The sequence below is a fragment of the Lithobates pipiens genome, unplaced genomic scaffold (genome assembly GCF_037356315.1).
Source record: "Lithobates pipiens isolate NorthernLeopardFrog02 unplaced genomic scaffold, aLitPip1_a1.2 Scaffold_27, whole genome shotgun sequence".
Classification (NCBI taxonomy): domain Eukaryota; kingdom Metazoa; phylum Chordata; class Amphibia; order Anura; family Ranidae; genus Lithobates; species Lithobates pipiens.
The window spans coordinates 227,670,031-227,694,422 of record NW_027507788.1 but is presented as its reverse complement, the minus strand read 5'-3'; the positions used below and the strand labels follow the sequence as shown (position 1 = coordinate 227,694,422).

At 48.1% G+C, this 24,392-nt stretch overlaps 1 protein-coding gene across 1 annotated transcript in view; it reads left to right on the top strand.

Annotated features, from left to right (window-relative positions):
* Positions 1 to 9,565: 9,565 nt before the first annotated feature.
* The window catches only part of PLEKHG5 (pleckstrin homology and RhoGEF domain containing G5), a 504,862-nt gene continuing 490,035 nt past the window's right edge, over positions 9,566 to 24,392 (top strand). The window contains exon 1 of the mRNA XM_077458334.1: positions 9,566 to 9,888. Within this exon, the coding sequence (XP_077314460.1) occupies positions 9,756 to 9,888 (133 nt within the window). The 5' untranslated portion in view covers positions 9,566 to 9,755. The remainder of the gene's footprint in view (positions 9,889 to 24,392) is intronic.

The following is a 24,392-nucleotide window of genomic DNA, read 5'->3' as shown; positions in this document are numbered from 1 at the left end:
AATCAGTGCCCACAGTGACAGCAAACAGTGCCATCTATCAATGGCCACGAGTGCAACCTATCAATGCCCAGTGGTGCCAATCAGTGCCTCATCAGTGCCCCCTAGCGGTGCTGCCTATCAGTATCACCTAACAGTGCCAATCAGTGCCCATCACTGCCACCTATCAGTGCCACCTATCAATGCCCTTCAATGCTGCCCATCATACCACCATCAGTGCCACCTCATCTGTGGCCACCACTGCCACCTATCAGTGCCCATCAGTGCAGCTTCATCAGCGTACATTAATGAAGGAGAAAAATTACCTGTTTGCAAAATTTAATAACAAAATATAAAAAGGTTTTGTATTTTTAATTTTTTTTGGTCTTTTTAAAAAAATTTTTAGCAAAAAATAAAAAACCGCAGAGGTGATCAAATACCAGCAAAAGAAAGCTTTATTTGTGGGGAAAAGAATTATAAAAATGTTATTTGTGTACAGTGTTGTATGACTGCGCAATTGTCGTTCAAAGTGTGACAGCGCTGAAAGCTGAAAATTGGTCTGGGGTCGGGAAGGGGGTGAAAGTGTCCGGTAAGCAAGGGGTTAAAGAGAACCGCCCGCCATTGCCGAAAATACCGGGGGGTTGTGGCAGCCAGCTGGTATTTAGCTTCACCGATGTACAATGACAGCGGTGGTGCATGCGTGTGTAAAGGCAGGTGTCCCAATACTTTTGGCAATATAGTATATATACGTGATCCTGCGTACAACGGCTTCCCCGGAGGCATTGCTAGGTGGCAAAAAGACCAGGAGTTTCAGCCCGAAGTCTAAGCCCGGCACCAGGGGAAGGGGGGTGAGGGTATTACCTACCTGGCACACACTGACCCACACTGACCATTACATTCACCTACCTGACATACACTGATATACACTCACCTACCTGACATACACTGACCATTACACTCAGCTACCTGACATACACTGACCTACCTCACATGCACTGACATACACTGGCCTACCTGACATACACTGACCTACCTCACATGCACTGACCTACCTGACATACACTAACCTACCTGACATACATTGACCTACCTGACATGCACTGACCCACACTGACCATTACACTCACCTACCTGACATACATTGACCAGTACACTGACCTACCTGACATACACTGACCTACCTGACATGCACTGACCCACACTGACCATTTCACTGACCTACCTGACATGCACTGACCCACACTGGCCTACCTGCCATATACCGACACACACTAACCTACCTGACCCACACTGACCTACCTGACATACACTGACCTACCTGACATACACCGACATACACTGACCTACCTGACCCACACTGACCTACCTGACCCACACTGACCTACCTGGCCCACACTGACCTACCTGGCCCACACTGACCTACTTGACACACACTGACCTACCTGATATACACTGACCTAACTGACATACACTGACCCAGACTGACCTACCTGACACACACTAACCTAACTGACATACACTGACCTACCTGACATACACTGACCCAGACTGACATACACTGACCCAGACTGACCTACCTGACATACACTGACCTAACTGACATACACTGACCAAGACTGACCTACCTGACACACACTGACATACACTGACCTACCTGACATACACTGACCCAGACTGACATACACTGACCCAGACTGACCTACCTGACATGCACTGACCCACACTGGCCTACCTGCCATATACCGACACACACTAACCTACCTGACCCACACTGACCTACCTGACATACACTGACCTACCTGACATACACCGACATACACTGACCTACCTGACCCACACTGACCTACCTGACCCACACTGACCTACCTGGCCCACACTGACCTACCTGGCCCACACTGACCTACTTGACACACACTGACCTACCTGATATACACTGACCTAACTGACATACACTGACCCAGACTGACCTACCTGACACACACTAACCTAACTGACATACACTGACCTACCTGACATACACTGACCCAGACTGACATACACTGACCCAGACTGACCTACCTGACATACACTGACCTAACTGACATACACTGACCAAGACTGACCTACCTGACACACACTGACATACACTGACCTACCTGACATACACTGACCCAGACTGACATACACTGACCCAGACTGACATACCTGACATACACTGACCTACCTGACATACACTGACCTACCTCACATGCACTGACCTACCTGACATACACTAACCTACCTGAAATACACTGACCTACCTGACATGCACTGACCCACACTGACCATTACACTCACCTACCTGACATACATTGACCTACCTCACATGCACTGACCTACCTGACATACACTGACCTACCTGACATACACTGACCTACCTGACATTCACTGACCCACACTGACCTACCTGACATACACTGACCTACCTCACATGCACTGACCTACCTGACATACACTAACCTACCTGAAATACACTGACCTACCTGACATGCACTGACCCACACTGACCATTACACTCACCTACCTGACATACACTGACCTACCTCACATGCACTGACCTACCTGACATACACTGACCTACCTGACATTCACTGACCCACACTGACCTACCTGACATACAATGACCTATCTCACATGCACTGACCTACCTGACATACACTAACCTACCTGAAATACACTGACCTACCTGACATGCACTGACCCACACTGACCATTACACTCACCTACCTGACATACACTGACCTACCTCACATGCACTGACCTACCTGACATACACTGACCTACCTGACATACACTGACCTACCTGACATTCACTGACCCACACTGACCTACCTGACATATACCGACACACACTAACCTACCTGACCCACACTAACCTACCTGACACACACTAACCTACCTGACACACACTGACCTACCTGACATACACTGATCTACCTGACATACACTGATCTACCTGACATACACTGACCTACCTGACATACAACGACATACACTGACCTACCTGACCCACACTGACCTACCTGACCCACACTGACCTACTTGACACACACTGACCTACCTGACATACACTGACCTACCTGACCCACACTGACCTACTTGACACACACTGACCTAACTGACATACACTGACCCAGACTGACCTACCTGACACACACTGACATACACTGACCTACCTGACATACACTGACCCAGACTGACATACACTGACCCAGACTGACCTACCTGACATACACTGACCTACCTGACATACACTGACCTACCTGACATACCTGACATACACTGACCTACCTGACATACACTGACCCAGACTGACATACACTGACCCAGACTGACCTACCTGACATACACTGACCTACCTGACATACACTGACCTACCTGACACACACTGACATACACTGACCTACCTGACATACACTGACCCAGACTGACATACACTGACCCAGACTGACCTACCTGACACACACTGACCTACCTGACATACACTGACCTACCTGACATACCTGACATACACTGACCTACCTGACATACACTGACCCAGACTGACCTACCTGACACACACTGATCTACCTGACATACGCTGACCTACCTGACATACACTGACTTACCTGACACACTGACCTACCTGACATACACTGACCCAGACTGACCTTCCTGACACGGACTGAACTACCTGACCAGACTTCAGGTGATGTGACCTCCTCCTGCAGCTCAGCCGTAGTGTGCGGCTCGCCTATCACAGTAGAGTAGACAGCAGGCTCTCCAGGCAGCCAGAGCCATGACAGGAGAGGAGAGGAGAGCCACCCACCCGAGCGCCGAGTGGGGATCTTCTCACAGTGGCGCGGGGGGCTGCATTGTAATTCCCGCCTTCAGGAGCCTATAGCGCCTATGATGTCCCTGTGTTGGACCAGTGGGACATCCACCATAGGCACTGCAGGCTCTAGAAGGCTGGACCTGCTATGTCACTCGGCTGCGCTCGGGGTCAGCATGCCCGAGACCAGGGGCTTTTTGGGGACCAGCCCCCCCCCCCCCCCCCGGACACCACTGGGCTGCCCTGTAGCAGTAAAGCTACAATAGGGTGGTAGTAAAGTGGTTAATGGCCATGGGTTTGGAATTGGATGTCCAAGTTCATATAGATGTGATGGTCAGTTGACCCCAAGCTGCCCTCGGGAAAAACCACTTCCCGCTCTTCTCTCAAATCGGAGACCCCCCTTTTTTTTCTTCTCTTGCTGTTTCTCTGAAACATATTTATTCCTCTATTTCATGGAAACAATGTCTAATTAAAGGAAGTGGAAAATATTACTGATGTTTAGTCCCAGAGTAAAAATAAAAAATATTTTGTTCCCTGAAGCTCGGGACATCTATCCACCGACACCCCTGATAAAAGAAACGTTTAAGAGCTAACATTCCACCGACGGTTTATTTTGGAGACCGGAAAATAATAAATCGTCTCTTTGAGAAATGATACGTTCTTCTGAAATCAATGATTGTTTATACAAATATCCTTCCAAAGAATACCCATAATATGGAGCTGAAGAGGTATTGGGTTTTAGAGAGAGCACTAGGGAGGCATTTATTTCGGAGGCTTAGATCTAAACCTCAAACTGGATGACATTCAGCATGTAAATCACCGTGTATCATAAACAACTGTCACTTTTTTTCCTGTAAAATACTGTTTTAAAGAAAAAGTTCACTTTTTTTTACATTTCCGTGCTGCTTATCTCCTAAAAACTGAAATTCGGCCCTCCCTTCTCACCAAACCTGACCATTAATGCAACAAGTAAAACTAAAAAAGTTTAGCAGTACTCACCGGCTTCCCTTTTGTCCTGTTTCGCCAGTCCCACCGATCCGTCCCTACCTCCGGTCAGGATCTTGCACCTTCATTTTTTTTTTACCACTTTCTGTAATTTTTTTTAATATTTCACGCGTGTTAAAATCAGGATTTTTTGCTAGAAAATTGCTAGAAAATCCATATTTTTTTACCATTTTCTGTAAAAATGCCCCTTAAAGCAGAACTTCATCCAAAAGTGGAAGTTCTGCTTGTTTGCAACACATTTTGCATTTTTTTTTTGGGGGGGGGGGGGGGTCTCTGATTTTTACAGGTACCCGCTCCCTCTCTTGGTCAGATGCGCCAAGGCATTTTGAGCTGGACATTCGGCTCCCCCTCCTTCCCCCACAGTTTTCTGGGACACCTCACAGGTCCCAGAAGACTACGGGACCATCCCCAAAGTTCAGCATGACTTACGCATGCGCAGTAGGAAACTATCTGTAAAGCTGGAAGGGTTCACTCGCTGTTTGCCTTACTCACGATGCTGGTCCCCGCACCCTAAGCGGATTGAAGAATCAGCTCAGGTGAGGACATAGTAGTGTCCTCATATTAAAAGTCAGCAGCTACAGTATTTGTGGCTGCTGACTTTAATTTATTTTATTTTTTTGGGGGGTTGTACTGAAGATCCTCTTTAATGGGAGGAGTGCTGGCTGTCACTTTCAGCTCTACAGGCTTCAGCTCTACTTGAAGCTTGTTGAAAGCTTGCCGAAGCCTGCTAGCAGCTTGCTTAAAGTGACAATCAGCACAATGCCATTAAGATCTGTGTTTAACATTTTCCTCCTCTTTAACCTGCAAAGCCAATGGATGGGGGCTTACACATGCTGTGGTCACATTGTTTTGCATCGCGGTGCTGCAAAAATGATCCCCCTGTTATGAACGATGGGTGGTATCACTCAACTGAACAGGACCACTCCACATCCAGCCCCGCAATCAGGTGCAATGCATGTGGTTACAGCTCAGTGGTGTAGGTTTTTAGTGGATGAAACAGGTGGTAACATGATGAGGATTCACCATGGAATATGCTTCAGAAAGCATAACTAGTGTAAACAAGCCCTAATTCCTGACTTGCTTCCTCACCACCTGCGTTTTTTTGGGTGTTCCTGCCCACATTATTGTGTTCCAGCTCCTTTTATTATATTCCTTATAATATTAAATAGCTAAAAAATGCAGCAGATAATCTTTTGGTCTCATGCATTGTAAAAGAACAAATGTTCACCAGTGGACTGGTCATACCCTCGGGATTGATTGTTATGAAAGGCTAACCCTGGTACTTATCTGCTAGACTTACCCTTGTTGTAGGTCACTTGTTGATTATGCCCAGTGCTCCACAGGTCCTTCTAACTGGACCCAGAATTTCCTTACCAATCCAAACACTGATAGCCTCAGCTCCTTTAACCAAGCATGGAGCACAATCACCGCCTCAACTTTAATGTTGCTTTGGATTTATAATGGTGCTTATAGTCCCCTGTATGGGACTTATTGACCCCCAGTCCACCTTTGACCTCCTCTTGAACTCCTCCTAGTGACTCCTTTTGACTTTGAGCCGCTGGTTGGCTGCCGTTGGGCATTCTCCCATTGTCATCTGGTAGTTAGACCCCCTTTTCATTATTGGATTGGATTTTTTGGTTTTCAATAATCCTCAATCCTCAAAAAAAAAACGTTTTTGATGTTTTTGGAAAATATCCAGCAGTGGAAAGTGGGGTCCTATCATAATATTTCAGAGTTGGTAGATAATGAAGAATGGAACCAACTGACAGTCTCTTCTTTTCCTCATGGACTGTGTTGGAGAGATCCCTCCCTCCATCCCCAAGGTTCTGACTACCACACTATAGAGATAGAGGCATTGCTTTTATTCTGTCCCCCTTTTAGTGAGATACTGAAGTTATGCTGCACCATTCTCCTCCTGTCAGCAGGGGGGAAAGATCTGAAGCCAAGCAAACCCATAGACTTCCATGCAGGACACTGGAAATCTTGGGTGGTGTAGTCTAAACAAACAGCCATGTAAAGGAGCAACTGGGTTTCTGAACTACAGATCCCTTTATGCTTTGGGGCACAGGAGGAGCCACGGGGGACTTAAGCAGAATCGCTGGCGAAAAGCCCGCTCTTGGTGCCACGAGAGCTCTGGCAGATGAGCTATTTGGGTTTAGAGCTAATCACCAGCGGGAGTACAAGACTTTCAGCAGCCTTGCCTGCATAACGGGCCCTTCCCTCATTGCCAGGAAACTTAAGTGTACCCAGGCTCACTCCTATGGACCGCTGGATTCTTGCCATATCACAGTAAAAAAGAGGGGGCCAGAGAGCAGGCCGATGAGCCTAGGAGTTTTTGAAAGGGCTGCAAGCCCAGGTTTCTTTCCATTGTTACACACAAGAGCCACTAAGAGCAGGACATTTAGACATCAGAACCTTCCTACGTCCAACTTAACCCAGCGTTCCCTTTACCTGTACCATATCATACCCCTCCCAAGAGACTAAGCCGCAGGAATATTGAACTGAACCTGTAACTGTCTGAAACCACCAAGAACTATACTGAAACAAGCCAGTGCTGCCTATTTGCTGCCTGCAGGGTCTCAAAGGGGGCTTTCACTAAGTGCACCAACATTATATAAGGGCCTCAACTGTAGCCGGCTAAAAAAAACATATTAAAGGCTGCCCCTTCCATTGTAATTGCTAGACCCCCATCAGTCTCTTTAAGCATTCAGCCAGTTCTATGTGGTCTGGGCCAATTCAGTCAGCTTATGCCTAGCATAGCTTCCTTTAGTGCAAACCAGCAGTATAGATTCATTCATTAATAGTTCAAATCTATTCCCTGCTCACTGCTGTACTTGTGGTGACATTGTTACTATTGCTACTGTTTATGCTGATCTGGAAGTCAAATTCAAACACTGCTTTATATTCTGCTAGTGATTCTCTGTATATAAGTCAATGTCAATACTGTGCACAATCTATTTAGCGTTTACCTGGTTATCCATTGACCTAATTTACAATACCTTAAGTTACTCCTTTCTATCTGATTTGTTGTCTGTCTGATAGAACATAATTACTGAGTGTCAGAAACTTCCCTGGCGGGTTCTGTGGAGCCCTACAGGCCTCCACTCAACCAGGTGGGTCAGACAGGTTGAGGCTTCTCTGGTGAGGTCAAGGCCAAGAACTGAAGGATCGAGGGGGAGGGGAGGGGGGGGGGGTTGGGTTGGTGGGGGTAGCGCTACATATGTTATGAGAATGTAACATAATGAAGAGGTAAATGGGAACACCCAAAACTCTAAGGTGGACAGGTACAAGGCTGGGAATTATGGCAGGGAGGTCTTACTGCTGGGGCATCCAAAACATAGAAAGAGTCAGGGGCTAAGTCAGCCCACCATGCTCTGCCAGGGCTGGACTGGGACAAAAATTTGGCCCTGGACTTCATCCAGACTGGCCCACTTTACTCCAAACACCTGGTGTTGGCGCTTCAATCATCACGGCACCATGGTTGTTATGGTGTCAGGATAATTGAAGCTCATTATTTCCATTATTACTTTGTAATATAACATGAAATAGTTCAACTCACCATAATGCAGAATCAGTGGGAGCTCTAAGTGTGTCACCTGCCACACCACTTGCCACATCGCCTGCCACCAGATGCAGTGTGTCACTTGCCACGTCACTTGTCAGCAAAGGCAGCTTGTCATTTGCCACGTCGCCTGCCCCCAGATGCAGAACGTCACTTGCCACGCCACTTGTCAGCAGAGGCAGTTTGTCACTTGCCAAGTTGCCTGCCACCAGGTGCCGCATGTCACTTGCCACGTTGCCTGTCACCAGATGGTACACACCAGGGTACTTGCCACGTTATCTACCGCCAGATGCCGCAAGTCACTAGATGCCTCATGTCAGTTGCCACGTTACCTGCCACCAGATGCTGCATGTCACCAGATGCCGCATGTCACTTGCCACGTTACCTGCCACCAGATGCCACATGTCACCAGATGCTGCATGTCACTTGCCGCACTATCTGCCACCAGATGCCACATGTCACCAGATGCTGCATGTCACTTGCCGCGTTATCTGCCACCAGATGCCAGATGTCACTTGCCGCGCTATCTGCCACCAGATGCCGCATGTCGCCAGATGCCGCATGTCACTTGCCACGTCAGGAAGTAGTAGTACACAGCGATGCTCTATCTACTGGCTCGACCGGTTCCCGGTGGCGGCTCCTAATTCCGGTCGATGACAAGCCTGAACTCTTGTACAGTGTCTCAATGCCTTTCACCCTACTAACTTTGTCAATAACGTTCTTTAAGTGGAATAAAAGTTGTTTTGATGCTACATTTGGTGCTCTGTATCTCTCTCTCCTCCCCTGTCTCTGAAACCGGCCCACTGAGCCATCGGCCCACCGGGAAACTCCCGGTAGTCCCGATGGCCAGTACATGCCTGTGCTCTGCTCAACAAAGACATTCGTTTTGGGTGGACTGACCCTTTAAAAACATTGAATAAGTCTACTCTTTTACTTTTTTTTAAAATGAACTGTATACTGTACAGATAACTGCAATAGCTATGCTAATCTTCAATGTCGTACTTCCTCCCCCCCATGAATTTCTCTCATGGCCCGTGAAAAACAAAATTTAGAAAACGTCTGTAGGAGTTTTGAAGAATGGCCCTTTGTGTGTCTCGGTACAGAGTCCATTGGTCAGTATGGAGCAATACTGTGTGATCTCCCAGCTTTCTCTTGTTTTATGAAAATGAATCCATTATTTGTTCATAACCCCCGAAGCTTATTCCCTGGGAAGTGAAGAGCGCACTTCTCTCTATAACCCCCGAAGATGATACAGCTAACATACTTACAACAAAGCCGTAAAAGCCAAGCCAACAGACACTGAGAAGGAAAAGGGGGGAGCCGCCAAGGCCAATCGGGGCTACTCAAAGTCTTTTTTGGAGATTTTCAGCATTTAACTTCAATATGTTTCTGTACTGGAAAAAGCGGGGAGCTTACGAACTTGAAACGCTCCCTACGTCGCTGACGGAGCTGGGATACAGCGCGGTGGAGAGATTTGCCTGGAGTTCATCCCTCGATATTATTGAGGATCTTGCTGGTAGGTTATTGCGAGATGTTCATCTGCTCAGTTTAAAGGGTTTTTAAAGAGACGTTGTTGTCTGACCATTCAGAGTGGTCGTGTCTGCTGACAGCCCACTCCCATGCAGCAAGGTATACTCGGCTACCTTGCCTTCTCCCTGCAGGAGAAAGCCCTGGTGTGAGCTCTGGTGTCTGAGCCATTCTGGGTGGACGGTGTCATGGCTCCTGACCTCGCCTAACAATATGGAGGACTAGTGATTGGCTGCTCAAGCCCAAGCATTGTCATATAGGGAACATCACATGCCCTCCATCTTTAAATAAAAAAAATGCTCAGAAAAAGCTGGGGAAAAAAAATAAAATTTTGAAAAAAAATAAAAAAATACTTACTTTACCCCTCAGCTTCCCATAAACTTGCGCCACCAAGGGTGACTTCCCCGCACCCCACTGCAGGATCCTATTAAAGCTCAGGATCTCAAATCCCATGAGAAGATGCTCAAGTACCGTGCTTGTTAAGAATATGTAAATCTATGAAAGCTCATAGCCTGGCCAAAGGTTGACTTTAACCACTTCAGCCCCGGAAAGATTTTCCCCCGCTTCCTGACCAGGCCATTGTTTTTGCGATACAAGGCTGCGTCACTTTACCTGACAATTGCACGGTCGTGCGACGTTGTACCCAAACAAAACTGACGTTCTTTTTTTTCCCCCACAAATAGAGCTTTCTTTTGGTGGTATTTCATTACTTGATTTGATCATTTTTATTTTTTGCGCTATAAACAAGAAAAGAGCGACAATTACAAAAAAATATATATATATTTTTTTTACTTTCTGCTATAGTATATATCCAAAAAATGTAAAATCTAAAAACATATTTATTCATCATAAAATAAAAAGCGCATGACCTGTTTGGACCCCAACAAAACATAAGCATGCCTCCATCCCTGTAATTAATAAAAGAAAATAAGGAAAGTGGGTTGTGGGACTTTAAATGAGGCATGGATATGTATTTGGAATGGTCTAGGATACCTAAAGTTAAATTCCTTATCACTGTCCCTATTGGGAAGATCTGTATACCCATAAAGAGTTGCTAATCAATCCAATTAGGCCCCTTTCACACATGCGGACGATATGTCTGTATTTCATCCATCCGTTTGCGGATGAAATACGGACATACATGCATCCCTATGAGAAAGCGGGTGTCTGCGGATGGACATCCGCAGACACCCGATTTCGTCCGCCTCCGCAACAGTCCGATTCTGCAGACGAAGGAAAATCCTATTTTTCTATCCGTCTGCAGAGTGGATCGGAGGAACACGGACAGACGGTCCGTGCTCGTCCGATCCCCATAGAGGAGAGCGGAGAGCTGACAGGGCGGTCCCGGCACAGTGTGCGGAGACCGCCCTGTCCGCAGCCTGCTCAGCGGGGACAACGGAGCGATCCCCGCTGAGCGAGCGGATCTTCACGGGGCGGATCAATACTGATCCGCCCCGTGTGAAAGAGGCCTTAATTAAATACAATTGCTGAATAGTAAATATATATAATATAATGTTTTATAATATTTAATACATAGATCATGCATAAAGAAGCATAATAAATTATAATAATAATCATATTGACATATTTAATGTATATAGTAGATAGACATACCGTATTTATCGGCGTATAACACACGCCGGCGTATAAGACGTACCCCAAGTTTAGGAAGGAATTTTAAGGAAAAAAACTTTTAGGAGGGAAATTTAAGGAAAAAAAATTTACATTTAAATGCCCATCAATGCAGCCTTGTCAGTGTCATTTGCAGCCTTGTCATGCAGCCTGTCCATCATTGCAGCCTTGTCATTGCAGCCTTGTCCATCATTGCAGCCTTGTCATTGCAGCCTGTCCATCATTGCAGCCTTGTCATTGCAGCCTTGTCCATCATTGCAGCCTTGTCATTGCAGCCTGTCCGTCATGCAGTTTTTCCGTCATTGCAGCCTTGTGCATCGTTGTCCCCTCAGCTTTTGTTTTTAAAAATGGAGCCGCCCGGAAGTTCTCTGCAGCTTTCGGCCACCTCGGCCGTACTCGGCGGCTTTCGGCCGCCTCGGCCGTACTCGGAGGCTTTCGGCCACCTCGGCCGTACTCGGCGGCTTTCGGCTGCCTCGGCCGTACTCGGCGGCTTTCGGCCACCTCGGCCGTACTCGGAGGCTTACGGCCCCGCCTCGGCCGTACTCGGAGGCTTTCGGCCCCGCCTCGGCCGTACTCGGAGGCTTTTGGCCCCGCCTCGGCCGTACTCGGAGGCTTTCTGCCGCCTCGGCCGTACTCGGAGACTTTCGGCCCCGCCTCGGCCATACTCGGAGGATTTCGGCCCCGCCTCGGCCGTACTCGGAGGCTTTCGGCCGCTCTTGAAAACCGCCGAGAAGGGCCGAAGGCGGCCAAAAGCCGTGAGAAGGGATGAAGGCGGACGAAAGCCACAAGAAGGGCTGAAGGCGGCTGAAAGCCGCCCAGAGCCCAAAAATCGCTAGTAAATCCCGGCAGATCAGCGTATAACACGCACCCGCGATTTTTCCCTGATTTTAAGGGGAAAAAGTGCGTGTTATACGCCGATAAATACGGTAATTGGTACAAGCAATCACAATTTAAAAAATGAATGAATATACAGTGAAAATGGTTATCCTAATAAATAGAAATCATAAATCCAGTTAAATGAAATTCATGATTGAAGCAAGCTTGACTTGGCATCCCTGAGTGTGGACTCTACGCGTTTCACAGGGATTTCAGCCAATCATCAGGAGTGGGATGCATCAAAAATGGCTAAAAAAGTAAACAAGTAAATAGATCAATCACTGTCTCAAATAGAAAATCATGCTTTCAAAAAGAGAGCAGGTTTTAAAAGTAAATGCATTACCTTTGGCAACGCTCCTGGTGAAGGATGAGCCAAAGGGCATGAAAAAGGCTGAAATAGACTATGAAAAAATTAATTAGTATAGAGCCTAATGATAATACGAACTAATGGAGAGAAATGCCAAAATATGAATTAACTCAGAAATCTATGGACTGAAGGTGAACAATCATTTAGATGTGCTGGGTTATTAAATTACCATAGCAGGTCACAAAGGGAACGGGCGTCTTCCACCCTAATATACATAAAATAAAAAGCGCGTGACCTGTATGGACCCCAACAAAACATAAGCATGCCTCCATCCCTCTAATTAATAAAAGAAAATAAGTAAAGTGGGTTGTGGGACTTTAAATGAGGCATGGATATATATTATATATTATGATACATTATATTATATATATTTACTATTCAGCAATTGTATTTAATTCATTGGATTGATTAGTAACTCTTTATGGGTATACAGATCTTCCCAGTAGGGACAGTGATAAGGAATTTAACATTAGGTATCCTAGACCATTCCAAATACATATCCATGCCTCATTTAAAGTCCCACAACCCACTTTCCTTATTTTCTTATATTTATTCATCAGTTTAGGCCGATATGTATTCTTCTATATATTTTTGGCAAAAAAATTGCAATAAGTGTATATTGATTGGTTTGCTCAAACGTTATCGCATTTACAAACTATGGTATAGATTTAGGGACTTTTATTTTATTTTTTATTTTTATTTTTTACTAGTAGTAGTGGCGATCTGCGAGTTTTAGCAGGACTGTGACATTGCGGCAGACAAATCTGACCCCAGTTTACACTTTTTTGGGAACCAGTGACATTACTACATTGATCAGTGCAATAAAAATGCATTGATCAATATATAAATGGCACTGGCGGGGAAGGGGTTAACACTAGGGGGCGATCAAGGGGTTAAGTGTATTTCCTCAGCGTGTTCTAACTGTAGGGGGGATGGGCTGCCGGGGACAGAGGTGCATAGTAGCTCATTATGCCTTTGCCTTACAGGTTTTTTGGGGGTTTGTTTGGGGCATACAACCGCTTTAAGTTGCTGGGATTTCCTCTCACTTCCTGTTTGGCTGTGAGACAGGAAGTGAAGGAAAATCTCCCCAATAGGACACAGATGGCGAAAAATAAATCTGACAGGGGTTATAACCCTTCGCAACTCTATCCAAAAAAAAAAAAAAAAAAATATCCCATTCCAGGCATGGTATGTTTTACATAGTTACATTGGTCCAGCTTGGAAGAGTTTATCTACTGTATATCCCTTAAAGCGGGAGTCCGCCGGGACTCCGCTTTTTTTTTTTAAGAGCCAGCAGCTACAAATATTGCAGCTGCTGACTTTTAAAATAGTGACACTAACCAGTCCAACGCGCCCGCGATGTCGGCACCCGAAGCCGATCTCTAGATCGTCACTCGGGTGCTGCCGCCACCATCTTGGGTATGGGAATCAGGAAATGGAGCCTTTCGGCTTCATTTCCCGGTTCCCTACTGCGCATGCGCGAGTCGCGCTGCGCAATAAGGATGGTCCCCGCTGCCTCTGGGATCTGTGTGTTTCCCAGCAGGCAGCAGGGCACTTGCGGAAGGGGGCGGGCACTTGCGGAAAGGGGCGTAATCTACGCCCCTTTCCGCAGAGCGCTATCCCGGAAGTGGGTGCAGTTACCTTGATTATCCAGGTATCTGCACCCCCCTCCCCCCTGAAAGGTGCCAATTGTGGCGCCGGAGGGGGGGAGGATTCCGGTGAGCGGAAGGTCCATTTTAGGGTGGACCTCCGCTTTAAGTAGGTACTGTAATTGTGGCATTGTTTGATTGGTGGGTTAACAGGCAGGCATGTACTGACCATAATGAAAACTTTTCCTTTTCTGCCCATCTCTGGACACCTTTAGCTAAATTCAGAAAGAATTAGGTGGCACAGTGGTGTAGTGGGTAGCACAGTGGTGTAGTGGGTAGCACAGTGGTGTAGTGGTTAGCACTCTCACCTAGCAGTAAAAAGGGTCCCTGGTTTGAATCCCAACCACGACACTACCTGCATGGAGTTTGCATGTTCTCCCTGTGCCTGTGTGGGTTTCCTCCGGGGACTCCGGTTTCCTCCCACACTCCAAAGACATGCAGGTAGGTTAATTGGCTTCTGCCCCAAATTGGCCATAATATATGAATGGGGACCTTGGATTGTGGGCTCCTTGAGGGTAGGGACCGATGTGAGTGTGTAATGTACAGGGATAGGGACAGTTGTCACTCAGGTTGAACTGGATGGACTGGTGTCTTTATTCAAGCTTACTAACTATGTAAGTATGTAAAACTGCAGGTGGAAGGAAGGGTATGGGAATGGTCGGAAGTCGGAAGGCTCCTTTAGGGCATATACGCACTGCAGCTCAATGGGCAGCTCAATGGGCAGCTGCCTTAGGCCCCACAACAATGACTGTGCCCAGGGCAGTTTCCCCTTCTGCCCTGCGTTAAAGATGGCCCTGATTAAAATAATCAAATAACAAAAGGAATGGAGCTTGTAGAATAGGACATGAATAAGAAACATAACTGGCTTTGTAATATACAAGATCAGAGTGTGTTATAAAGTAACATGGGGTCAGCTTAATCACATAAAATCAAAAAAAGAGATTTCCATGGTGGACGCCTGCCAGGGGGGACCATGTGAGGAACTTGGCAATGCCCAATGGTGTCAAATCCCAAGATGAAGAACGGTTTTGAAGCTCCCGTTTTGTCCTCCGGTATAAAGCTCTGTTCAGCTACTGTCAATATTTATTTTAATATATCAGATAAGATAAATCGTCTTCAAAGGCAGGCCGAGATTAGCAGTAAGTCCGTTCCTCAGCTCTACCACAAGATGGATTTATTCACCAAGCTTTCACCGTTGGGAACATCTATGACAACCTGGACTGGTGTGGATCTTCAAAGAGGACCTATCCAGAGAAGTGTGTACCATTATGGCACTGGACCTAGGGCGGCAGGACTAGAATGGGCAGCACAAAACTTCAAAATGTACACTATACAATTTCTGCGTCCTGAGTTTTCCCTTCTTGTGTACATTTCTTTTATCTCTTCTACCTTCTCTTGAGATTTGTGACTAAATTTAGTAGAAGAACCATATGGGGATGGCAGGACAAGGAGGGGGGCAGGAGGGGGTGTGAAACGAAAGGCCGACGGCCTCCCTTTTACCGGACAAGGAGGGGCAGCTGTCCTGGATGCAGTGCCCTGATGCACCACATGCAAACTTCAGATCACTGGTGGGCAATTAATGGACTATGGCCTCCCTTTTACCAGACAAAGAGGGGGGCGGGAGGGGAAGCTACCCTGGATGCAGTGCCCTCATGCACCAAATGCATACTTCAGATCACTGGCGGGCAATTAATGGACCACGGCATCCCTTTTACCAGACAAGGAGGGGTAGGCACCCTGGATGCAGTGCCCTCATGCACCACATGCATGCTTCAGATCACTGGTGTGCAACTAATGGACCATGGCCTCCCTTTTATCGGACAAGGAGGGAGGGCGGGAGGGAGGGGCAGCTGCCCTGGATGCAGTGCCCTCATGCACCACATGCATACTTCAGATCACTGGTGTGCAACTAATGGACCATGGCCTCCCTTATACCGGACAAGGAGGGGGGCAGGAGGGGGTGGGAAACGAATGGCCGATGGCCTCCCTTTTACCAGACAAGGAGGGGTAGGCACCCTGCATGCAGTGCCCTCATGCACCACATGCATGCTTCAGATCACTGGTGGGCAACTAATGGACCATGGCCTCCCTTTTACTGGACAAGGAGGGGGTCGGGAGGGTGTGGGAAACGAATGGCCAACGGCCCCCCTTTTACCGGACAAGGAGGGGCAGCTGTCCTGGATGCAGTGCCCTGATGCACCACATGCAAACTTCAGATCACTGGCGGGCAATTAATGGATCACAGCCTCCCTTTTACCAGACAAGGAGGGGTAGGCACCCTGGATGCAGTGCCCTCATGCACCACATACATGCTTCAGATCACTGGTGGGCAACTAATGGACCATGGCCTCCCTTTTAAAGGACAAGGAGGGGGGGCGGGAGGGGCAGCTGCCCTGGATGCAGTGCTCTCATGCACCACATGCATACTTCAGATCACTGGTGGGCAACTAATGGAACATGGCCTCCCTTATACCGGACAAGGAGGGGGGCAGGAGGGGGTGGAAAACAAATGGCCGGCGGCCTCCCTTTTACCAAACAAGGAGGGGCAGCTGTCCTAGATGCAGTGCCCTGATGCACCACATGCAAACTTCATATCACTGGCGGGCAATTAATGGACCACGGCCTCCCTTTTACCAGAAAAGGAGGGGTAGGCACCCTGGATGCAGTGCCCTCATGCACCACATGCATGCTTCAGATCACTGGTGTGCAACTAATAGACCATGGCCTCCCTTTTACCGGACAAGGAGGGGGGCGGGAGCGGCAGCTGCCCTGGATGCAGTGCCCTCATGCACCACATGCATACTTCAGATCACTGGTGTGCAACTAATGGACCATGGCCTCCCTTATACCGGACAAGGAGGGGGTGGGAAACTAATGGCCAACTGCCTCCCTTTTTCCGCACAAGGAGGGGCAGCTGTCCTGGATGCAGTGTCCTGATGCACCACATGCAAACTTCAAATCACTGGTGGGCAATTAATGGACCGTGGCCTCCCTTATACCGGACAAGGAGGGGTAGGCACCCTGGATGCAGTGCCCTCATGCACCACATGCATGCTTCAGATCACTGGTGGGCAACTAATGGACCATGGCTTCCCTTTTATCACCCACAGTGGACATGAAAAATACACCATGCACGTGCAACTTCCTACCCATCCCCAGCTCTTAGAAAGCAATAGAATGGCTATGCATGCACAGTGAACCCTCCATGCCTACTACGTGCAGCCAGAGCACAGGGAGGAGAAAAATAGGTGCACCAGAGCATGCAGATAAGTAGGTCCATCTATGTCATGTGTTAGCGGGGGGGAGGTGGTCAAAGTTCTGCATGTTTGCCCTGGGTGCTGGGAAAGCTGGTCCTGGCACTGGAGGATAGGACTGTGGCCTTGACTTGGGAACTACTGAAAGAAGTGACCTTGCCCATTTAGAGCAAATTGACAGTCTGTGCAAACTCCCCGGCCCACTAATGTTCACCATGTCAGTGCTCCCCACCATTCCCTATACTGCCTCAGCCAGTGAAAATCCTCAGCGCTTCCAGGTATAGCCGGACATGTGACCTTGCTCAGCCAAGGTATTTGGGACACGTATGATGCGCACTTGACACGGGCCAATTAAACGACTTAGTGCACCTATGGTGAGGAGGATTTGCGACATGTGCGGCAGTAATGGCAAAATCTCAAATTATGATTTTTCTCAGTTTGTGCCCCTGTTTCGACACATATGGCGGCCCATCACATTTGGCTACCCGCTGGACTGTGCATGCGCGATGCCGCCATATGCGTTCCACCCCTGAGTCCAGGTTCAAGCCCCGCCATCCAAGTGGACATAGATTTAGGTTATAATTATGCTGAGTGAAGCGAGGCTGTGCTCGAAGCGTGGCGAGGGGCCCTGTGTTGGAACGCATATGGCGGCGTCGCGCATGCGCACGCCAGCGGGTAGCAAAATGTGATGGGTAGCCGAATGTGACGTGACACCCCTATAAACTAATATCTGTGTGTAGCCAGGTGCTGGACTACAGAAGCATGGAGAAGGAGACATTTCCCTCTTTACGATCAATTTACCTTCACTTTCTGCTGTTATTCTGAATGTTGTGTTGCGCTATCCCCTCCAGTCAGCAGAGGGAGAACTATAGCCAGAAAAGCCTATGAATTCCTATGCAGAAGGGTGGGGATCATGGGAATTGAAGTCCAGGAAGTAAGCCATATTGCGGGGGCTTATAGACCCATTGCATTATAATACCCTAGAGCAGTGATGGCGAACCTTGGCACCCCGGATGTTTTGGAACTACATTTCCCATGATGCTCCACTACACTGCAGAGTGCATGAGAATCATGGGAAATGTAGTTCCAAAACATCTGGGGTGCCAAGGTTCGCCATCACTGCCCTAGAGACACTGGTGCAGGGTGGAGCAGAGGAGATGCTTTTCTGAGACTGACCAGCAAGGTTCTTCCTCTTGGCACAGAGGGAACCGATGAGAGAACATCTCCTACATATTGACCAGACTGCTGAGAGTCCAGACCAGTGGAGACACCCCGAGGCGTCAGCACAGCACAGACTGCAGCAATCGCATCTGCACCTTTGCCACAGTGATACCAAAGCATACTCTCACCACTGAATCTCTGGAGGCATTCTATGAAGAGATCGAGGGGGGCCCCTTATACAGCGAGAGTTCACAGCCGCACCACACGGTCTGGTGAGAGGGCAATGCCCATTGTTCACACTGTTAGCAGGGGAAAATTACTGGAGTATACCACACCCGTCCTGCACCTATACCTCACCTTTAGGGCTGCAACTAATAATTATTTTCATAATCGATTAGTTAGCTGATTATTATTTAAATTAATCAGATAAAAAAAAATGTTGGTGTATAATTTAGTTAATATGTAAAGTTTCAAAGAAGGCAATTTATTTTTGAATATCTGTATGCAGTGGCAAAAATAAGTAACCAGCTATATGGTTAGGGACAAAATATCGAATCCATTCTGAGAATAACAGGCCGAAGAGATGCAGTATATACAATGCATCCGGGAAGTATTCACAGCGCTTCACCTTTTCCACATTTTGTTATGTTACAGCCTTAATCCAAAATGCGTGTGCCGGACGGCTCTTTTGATGGGAATCCTGCGCACAGATCTTCTACTGACAGCCAGATCGCTGGAACGTCTTTCTTGACAACAATAACATATAATCCACACTTACATGAAAGTAAGGGATAAGAGGCTCCGGGAAAGGGAGGATTTCTGGATCAGTCCATAACATAGCTGAGTAGCCCGGCAGTCAGATTATTCCGCCGGGATGGCCGCGGCCCCCCCGCAAGGAAGCCGCCCAGCTGATCCACACACCGGACTAGAGGAAAATCTTCCGCTCTGAGAAGCCGCTCGCTGGCGCGTGACATCACCAGAGTGTGAGAAAACCACAGCGCGTTTCAGAGCATGCGCGAGGCTCACAGTGGGCATGCGCACTCCTTTGCTCAATACTTTGGTGAAGCTCCTTTGGCACTAATTACAGCCTCAAGTATTATTGAGTATGATGCTACAAGCTCGGCACACCTATTTTTGGGCAGTTTATCCCATTCCTCTTTGTAGGACCTCTCAAGCTCCATCAGGTTGGATGGGGGAGGGTCGGTGCACAGCCATTTTCAGATCTCTCCAGAGATGTTCACAGGGGTCAAGTTTTTGGGGAAAAAATTTGGGAACTCACCCAAGATTCCCCTCACTGTGCCCATCAATGCAGCCTCATTATGCCCATCAAATGCAGCCTTACTGTGCCCGGGAGGGAGGGAGGGGATGACTCAGCACCTGAGCCTCCCAGGAGCGGCCCTGGGCGCCGCTGCAGCCACAGCGCAAAGCAGGCAGCCCAGCGGGAAAATTCCGGGTATCCCGGTAGGCCAGTTCGGCCATTCTGCTAACGGGAACAGCGTTCCTGCTGTGGAAAGAGTACAGGTACGCTGTTCCCATGCGTTCCTACAGGACTCGAGCCCTGGATGAATTGGGTTCAAGTCTGAACTCTGGCTGGGCCACTCAAGGTCATTCACAGAGTTGTCCCGTAGCCCCTCCTTTGTTATCTTGGCTGTGTGTTCAGTCTCTTCCTGTTGGAAGATGAACCTTCGACCCAGTCTGAGGTCCAGAATGCTCTGGAGCAGGTTTTCATTAGGGCGATCTCTACATTGCTGTATTCATCTTTCCCTCAATCCTGACTAGTCTCCCAGTTCCTACTGCTGAATAAAAAATCCCCACAGCATTATGCTGCCACCACCATGCTTCACTGTAGGGATGGTATTGGCCAGGTTATGAGTTTCCTGCCATGCCATTCAGGCCAAAGAGGTCAGTATTTGTTTCATCAGTCCAAAGAGTTTTGTTTCTCATGGTCAGAGTACTTCAGGTGTCTTTTGGCAAACTCCAGGCGGGCTGTCATGTGCCTTTTACTGAGGAGTGGCTTCCATCTGGCCCCCTCTACCATACAGGCCTGATTGGTGGAGTACCAAAAGAAATAAATACCGCACTATATAAAAGAAAACGAAACGAAACACACTGCAGCAAAAAACATCAAATATCACTATGGTAAAAGTAAATAAATAAAAAGTAAATAAATTATTGGTGGGGGGCTGCAGAGATGGTTGTTCTTTTGTAAGTTTCTCCTCTCTCTACAGAGAAAAACTGGAGCTCTGTTAGAGTGACCAGGGCTTGTGGAAGGATTTTTGATACCCTAGGCAAAACCTCATTTTGCCACCCCCCCCCCCCCCGGTTCCACCCCTGACTCCACCGCCTTTGCCCTGCCCATGTATACTCCACCTTTTTAAGAGCTCATGAAATGCAGCCTCACCAGCGCCCATCAAGTGCAGCCTGCTAGCGCCCATCAATTGCAGCCTCACCAGCGTCCATAAAAGCAGCCTCACCAGCGTCCATAAAATTCAGCCTCACCAGCGCCCATCAATGCAGCCTTCCAGCGCCCATCAATTCAGCCTCACCAGCGTCCATAAAATTCAGCCTCACCAGCGCCCACCAAATTCAGCCTCACCAGCGCCCATCAATGCAGCCTTCCAGCGCCCATCAATTCAGCCTCACCAGCGTCCATAAAATTCAGCCTCACCAGCGCCCATCAAATTCAGCCTCACCAGCGCCCATCAATGCAGCCTTCCAGCGCCCATCAATTCAGCCTCACCAGCGTCCATAAAATTCAGCCTCACCAGCGCCCATCAAATTCAGCCTCACCAGCGCCCATCAATGCAGCCTTCCAGCGCCCATCAATTCAGCCTCACCAGCGCCCATCAAATTCAGCCTCACCAGCGCCCATCAATGCAGCCTCACCAGCGCCCATCAATGCAGCCTCACCAGCCATTGCAGCCTACTGGGGGGAGGGGGACCTGACCCCTCGGCACATGGACAGATCAGTCTTTATACACCAAATACATTTACATGCGAATCTGCAATAATGTAATCTCAGACAGTGACAGTATTTCACTCACCAGGTCTGGGGCTCTGCAGACTACTCCGCATCCATCCGACGACGTGATCCTGCCAGCACATGTGCAAGGAACCATTTTAAGCTCTGCCTGCCTCGGTGCCTCACCCAGGCGGGCTCCACCTGTCACCAAGTCTGGAGCGCCGACACCAGGCACTATAGCACTTGAGTGACACTGCTGGCGTTGTTCAGGACAGGCCAGGAGGGAGAGCGGCCTCTATGACGGGGGTGGAGGGGGGGGGTGCCAGGGGACACAGGATTAGGAATCACATATGGGCAGAGAGGCAGAGCTGGCTGTGGTCACGTCATGGACAGCAATCACAGGTTACTGATGACTGATCAGAGGCACGCAGAGGTGCAGCAGGGGATGTTTGCTTGCTTCCATTCATTCGGGAGTCCTCTACGCTATTGCCATAGCGTCTCTGACACTACGTGTGAACGGAGCGGCGGCTGCCTGCTGATGCTGAGACTTAGTTGCTTGCTGCAGAGAGAGGAGAGTAGGATGTCCTCCAGTGTGAGCGGAGAAGGGAGAGATCGGTGGCAGCAGCGCTGTGGGCTGCATGTGTAGTGCCCACAGCGCTGCTCAGTGACAGATCCATCCATCCATGCTCACTCATCCATACTCTGCATACCCATCCATCCATACTCTGCATACCCATCCATCCATACTCTGCATACCCATCCATATTCTGCATACCCATCCATCCATACTCTGCATACCCATCCATCATACTCTGCATACCCACGCATCCATACTCTGCATACCCATCCATACTCTGCATACCCATCCATACTTTGCATACCCATCCATCCATACTTTGCATACCCATCCATCCATACTCTGCATACCCATCCATACTTTGCATACCCATCCATCCATACTTTGCATACCCATCCATCTATACTCTGCATACCCATCCATACTCTGCATACCCATCCATCCATACTCTGCATACCCATCCATCCATCCATACTCTGCATGCCCACGCATCCATACTCTGCATACCCATCCATCCATGCTCACCCATCCATACTCAGCATACCCATCCATCCATACTCTGCATACACATCCATCCATACTCTGCATACTCATCCATCCATCCATGCTCACCCATCCATACTCTGCATACCCACACATCCATACTCTGCATGCCCATCCATCCATACTCTGCATACCCATCCATCCATACTCTGCATACCCATCCATCCATACTCTGCATACCCATCCATACTCTGCATACCCATCCATCCATACTCTGCATACCCATCCATACTCTGCATACACATCCATCCATACTCTGCATACCTATCCATCCATACTCTGCATACCCATCCATCCATACTCTGCATACTCATCCATCCATCCATGCTCACCCATCCATACTCAGCGTACTCATCCATCCATCCATCCATGCTCAACCATCCATACTCAGCATACTCAGCCATCCATGCTCAGCATACCCATCCATAGTCAGCATACTCAGCCATCCATGCTCAGCATACCCATCCATAGTCAGCATACTCATCCATCCATCCATGCTCAGCCATCCATCCATCCTCAGCAATACTCATCCATCCAGCCATGCTCAGCCATCCAGCCATCCTCAGCAGTACTCATCCATCCATCCATCCATGCTCAGCCATTCTATCTACCCCATCCATGCTCAGCTGTACCCAGCTGTACTCAGCCATACCCAGTCGTACCCAGCCATACTCAGCCGAACCCAGCCATCCCATCTATACCCAGCCATACTCAGCTGTACCTGGCCATACTCATTCATGCTCAGCCATCCCCATCCATGGCTCATCCTTCCCCATTCATGCTCATCCATGCCACATCAGTTATCATCCATGCCACATGCATGCCACCAGAGTGCCTCACAAAAGTGTAATAGGTAGTCAAATTAGATTTGAAACTTATACCCCTAGAACACCTAATCGCGCTCCCTGCATGTTGGTCCTCTGTATGTGGCCACGCTGTGAAAAAGTCTCACACATGTGGTATCATCATACTCAGGAGGAATAGGAGAATCTATTTTGGGGTGTAATTTTTCGTATGTACATGCTATGTGTTAGAAATATTGTGTAAATGGACAACATTGTGTAAAAAAATAAAGGAGTTTTCATTTTCTTTACACATTTTCCAAAAATGTGTAGAAAAAATTACATGTTCAAAAGACTCGATATGCCTCATAGATTATACATTGGATTGTTTTCTTTCCAAAATTGGGTAATTTCTGGGGCGTTTGCATTGCCCTGGTTCTCCAGGGCCTTCAAAAGTGTAAGAGGTAGTCAAGAAATTATATGTGTAATTTATGCTCCAAGAACGCCCGATGGCGCTCCCTGCATGTTGGGCCTCTGTATGTGGCCAGACTGTGTAAAAGTCTCACACATGTGGTATCGTCGTACTCGGGAGGAGTAGCAAAATGTGTTGTGGGGTGTAATTTGTGGTATGTGTATGCTGTGTGTGAGAAATAACCTGACAATATGACAATTTTGTGAAAAAAAAAGAAA